The following is a 1,776-nucleotide window of genomic DNA, read 5'->3' on the forward strand; positions in this document are numbered from 1 at the left end:
CGTCACACCGGGGGGCCTGAGCAGCCTCAGGGTGCAGGGAGGAACCAAACCAGCTTTGGGTTTTTTCATTAAAAAATAGTGCTCTTTATTATAAATTATGGAAACATTTCCTTTCTGAATATAAATATAAATATGTGCAAAGTTTCATCTGAGTTTTGTTTTGGTTGAATTTTCAAGCATGGTTTTGCTCAGCCCTCGAGGCTGGAGGTGAAGATGGAATCTTTATAAAAGACAGTGATTCATGTCGGCCTGTAAACATCCCTTTCGTTAAAAAAAAAAAAAAAAAAAAAATTTTAAAAAAGCCAGAAAAACCCAACTGCTTCTCTGTGCGGACGCAGAAAAGCGCTCACGAGACGACATGCTCCAGGGGATCCTCCTGCCTTGCTCCCGCGGGAATCGGTGTCCCCATGGAACAGGGTGGCCAGGGTCTGCAGGGAGCAGCTGGGCAGAGGTGGGGTGCGACACTCAGGTGTAACAGTCCAGCGGCAGCACCAGGTCCTCGGGGTCCTCCTTGCAGATACAGTCCCGCGGGACTCTCAGCAGCGTCACAACATGCTGTTTCCCCTCTGGCTTCGTGGCACATCACCGGGACCATTATCGCGCAGTGTCACCAAACGATGTGCAGTAACCCAGACCATGGGGCAGGGAGAATATTAAGGCTTAGTCCCCCTGAAAATGGCAACGAGGGGAAAAAGGCAGCGACCTCCAAGTCTGGGGCCTGGTGTGAAAGGAGCTTCCACCCTTGGAAAGGAGGCAGCAAGAGGTAAAGTACAGTACAGGTGAAAAACACTTTCCCCTTAAAACCGAGGAAAAGCGATCAGGCACTAGCTGGACTCCAGTGCTTTCTCTTCTCTGGTGGCAGAAGGGGGTTCTTGCCAGGATGCCCTCAGGTGTGGTCCCACTGTGGCGGTGGGGATGCGGCTGTTGGGGCACATGTCCCCCCATGCTGCGGGTGCCATCCTGGCTGCCCGAGCCCACGGGTGCTTTGCCGACAGGCTCTCCCTGGCCACGACAGGGAGGTCTTCGTGCTGGGTGCACTGTAACATCCACAGTCCAACTGGAGCAGTCTCCTTCCCCGTGGAGAAGGGGTGTCGTGCTTCCTCGGGGGTCCCCCAGCACAAAGGGTGCCAGGCTGTGCTGGCCACAGCCCCAGGCCCACCACGGCTCGCCCCAGTCCCCCTCCTCTCCTTCCCAGAGGGAGAGGCTTGGCGTGCTCTGTGAGTCCCCACACCGCTGGGGCGTTGTGCCTGTCCCCCGCTCTTGTGCTTGTAGCGTGTAACCTTGCTCTGCTGGCCCCTTAGAGGGGGGCATCGTACTGGTCCAGGAACTCCTTGATGGGAGCCGGCAGCTGAGCCATCTTCTCGTAGGAGTCCAGGTGTCCGTTGACGGTCTTGCGGCAGAGGTGCTGCAGGGTGGAGACGCTGGAGGAGAGCGGGCGGCTCAGCACCAGGGGGATCTTCTCGCCGCCCGAGTAGATGTAGTAGGTGCGCTTGGGGTGCAGGGCCCCCCCCGGCTGCTCGGGGACAGCGCAGGGCGCAGGTGGCATGTAGTGATGTACCAGCTTGAGCACACAGTCAAAGCGGGGCACAGGCTGGCTGCTGCGAGGTGCCGCCCTCGCACTGGATGCGCAAGTTCTTGGTGCCTGACTCCGTCTTGACACTGAGGGTGAAGAAGTGCCGCTGGTCTGAGCTGTCCCTGATGAGGAAGGTGCCGGCCGGCTCGGCGCTCAGCAGCAGGTTGGCCTCGCCGCCCGTCACCGTGCTCCAGTAGAAGCCG

The 1,776-nt window shown here is 58.1% G+C and overlaps 1 protein-coding gene across 1 annotated transcript; it reads right to left on the reverse strand.

The window, feature by feature from the left end:
- Positions 1-1,242: 1,242 nt before the first annotated feature.
- Positions 1,243-1,770, reverse strand: SOCS3 (suppressor of cytokine signaling 3). Its single transcript, XM_010284265.1, has one exon. It carries the CDS (start codon positions 1,544-1,546, stop codon positions 1,298-1,300), a length of 249 nt encoding a protein of 82 aa, XP_010282567.1. The 5' UTR covers positions 1,547-1,770; the 3' UTR covers positions 1,243-1,297.
- Between the last annotated feature and the right edge of the window lie 6 nt (positions 1,771-1,776).

The sequence above is a fragment of the Phaethon lepturus genome, unplaced genomic scaffold (genome assembly GCF_000687285.1).
Source record: "Phaethon lepturus isolate BGI_N335 unplaced genomic scaffold, ASM68728v1 scaffold38283, whole genome shotgun sequence".
Taxonomy (NCBI): Eukaryota; Metazoa; Chordata; class Aves; order Phaethontiformes; family Phaethontidae; genus Phaethon; species Phaethon lepturus.

What these genes read in the sequence shown, in the direction of transcription:
- SOCS3 (XM_010284265.1), bottom strand. Translation starts at nt 1,546, where the DNA reads ATGCCACCTGCGCCCTGCGCTGTCCCCGAGCAGCCGGGGGGGGCCCTG.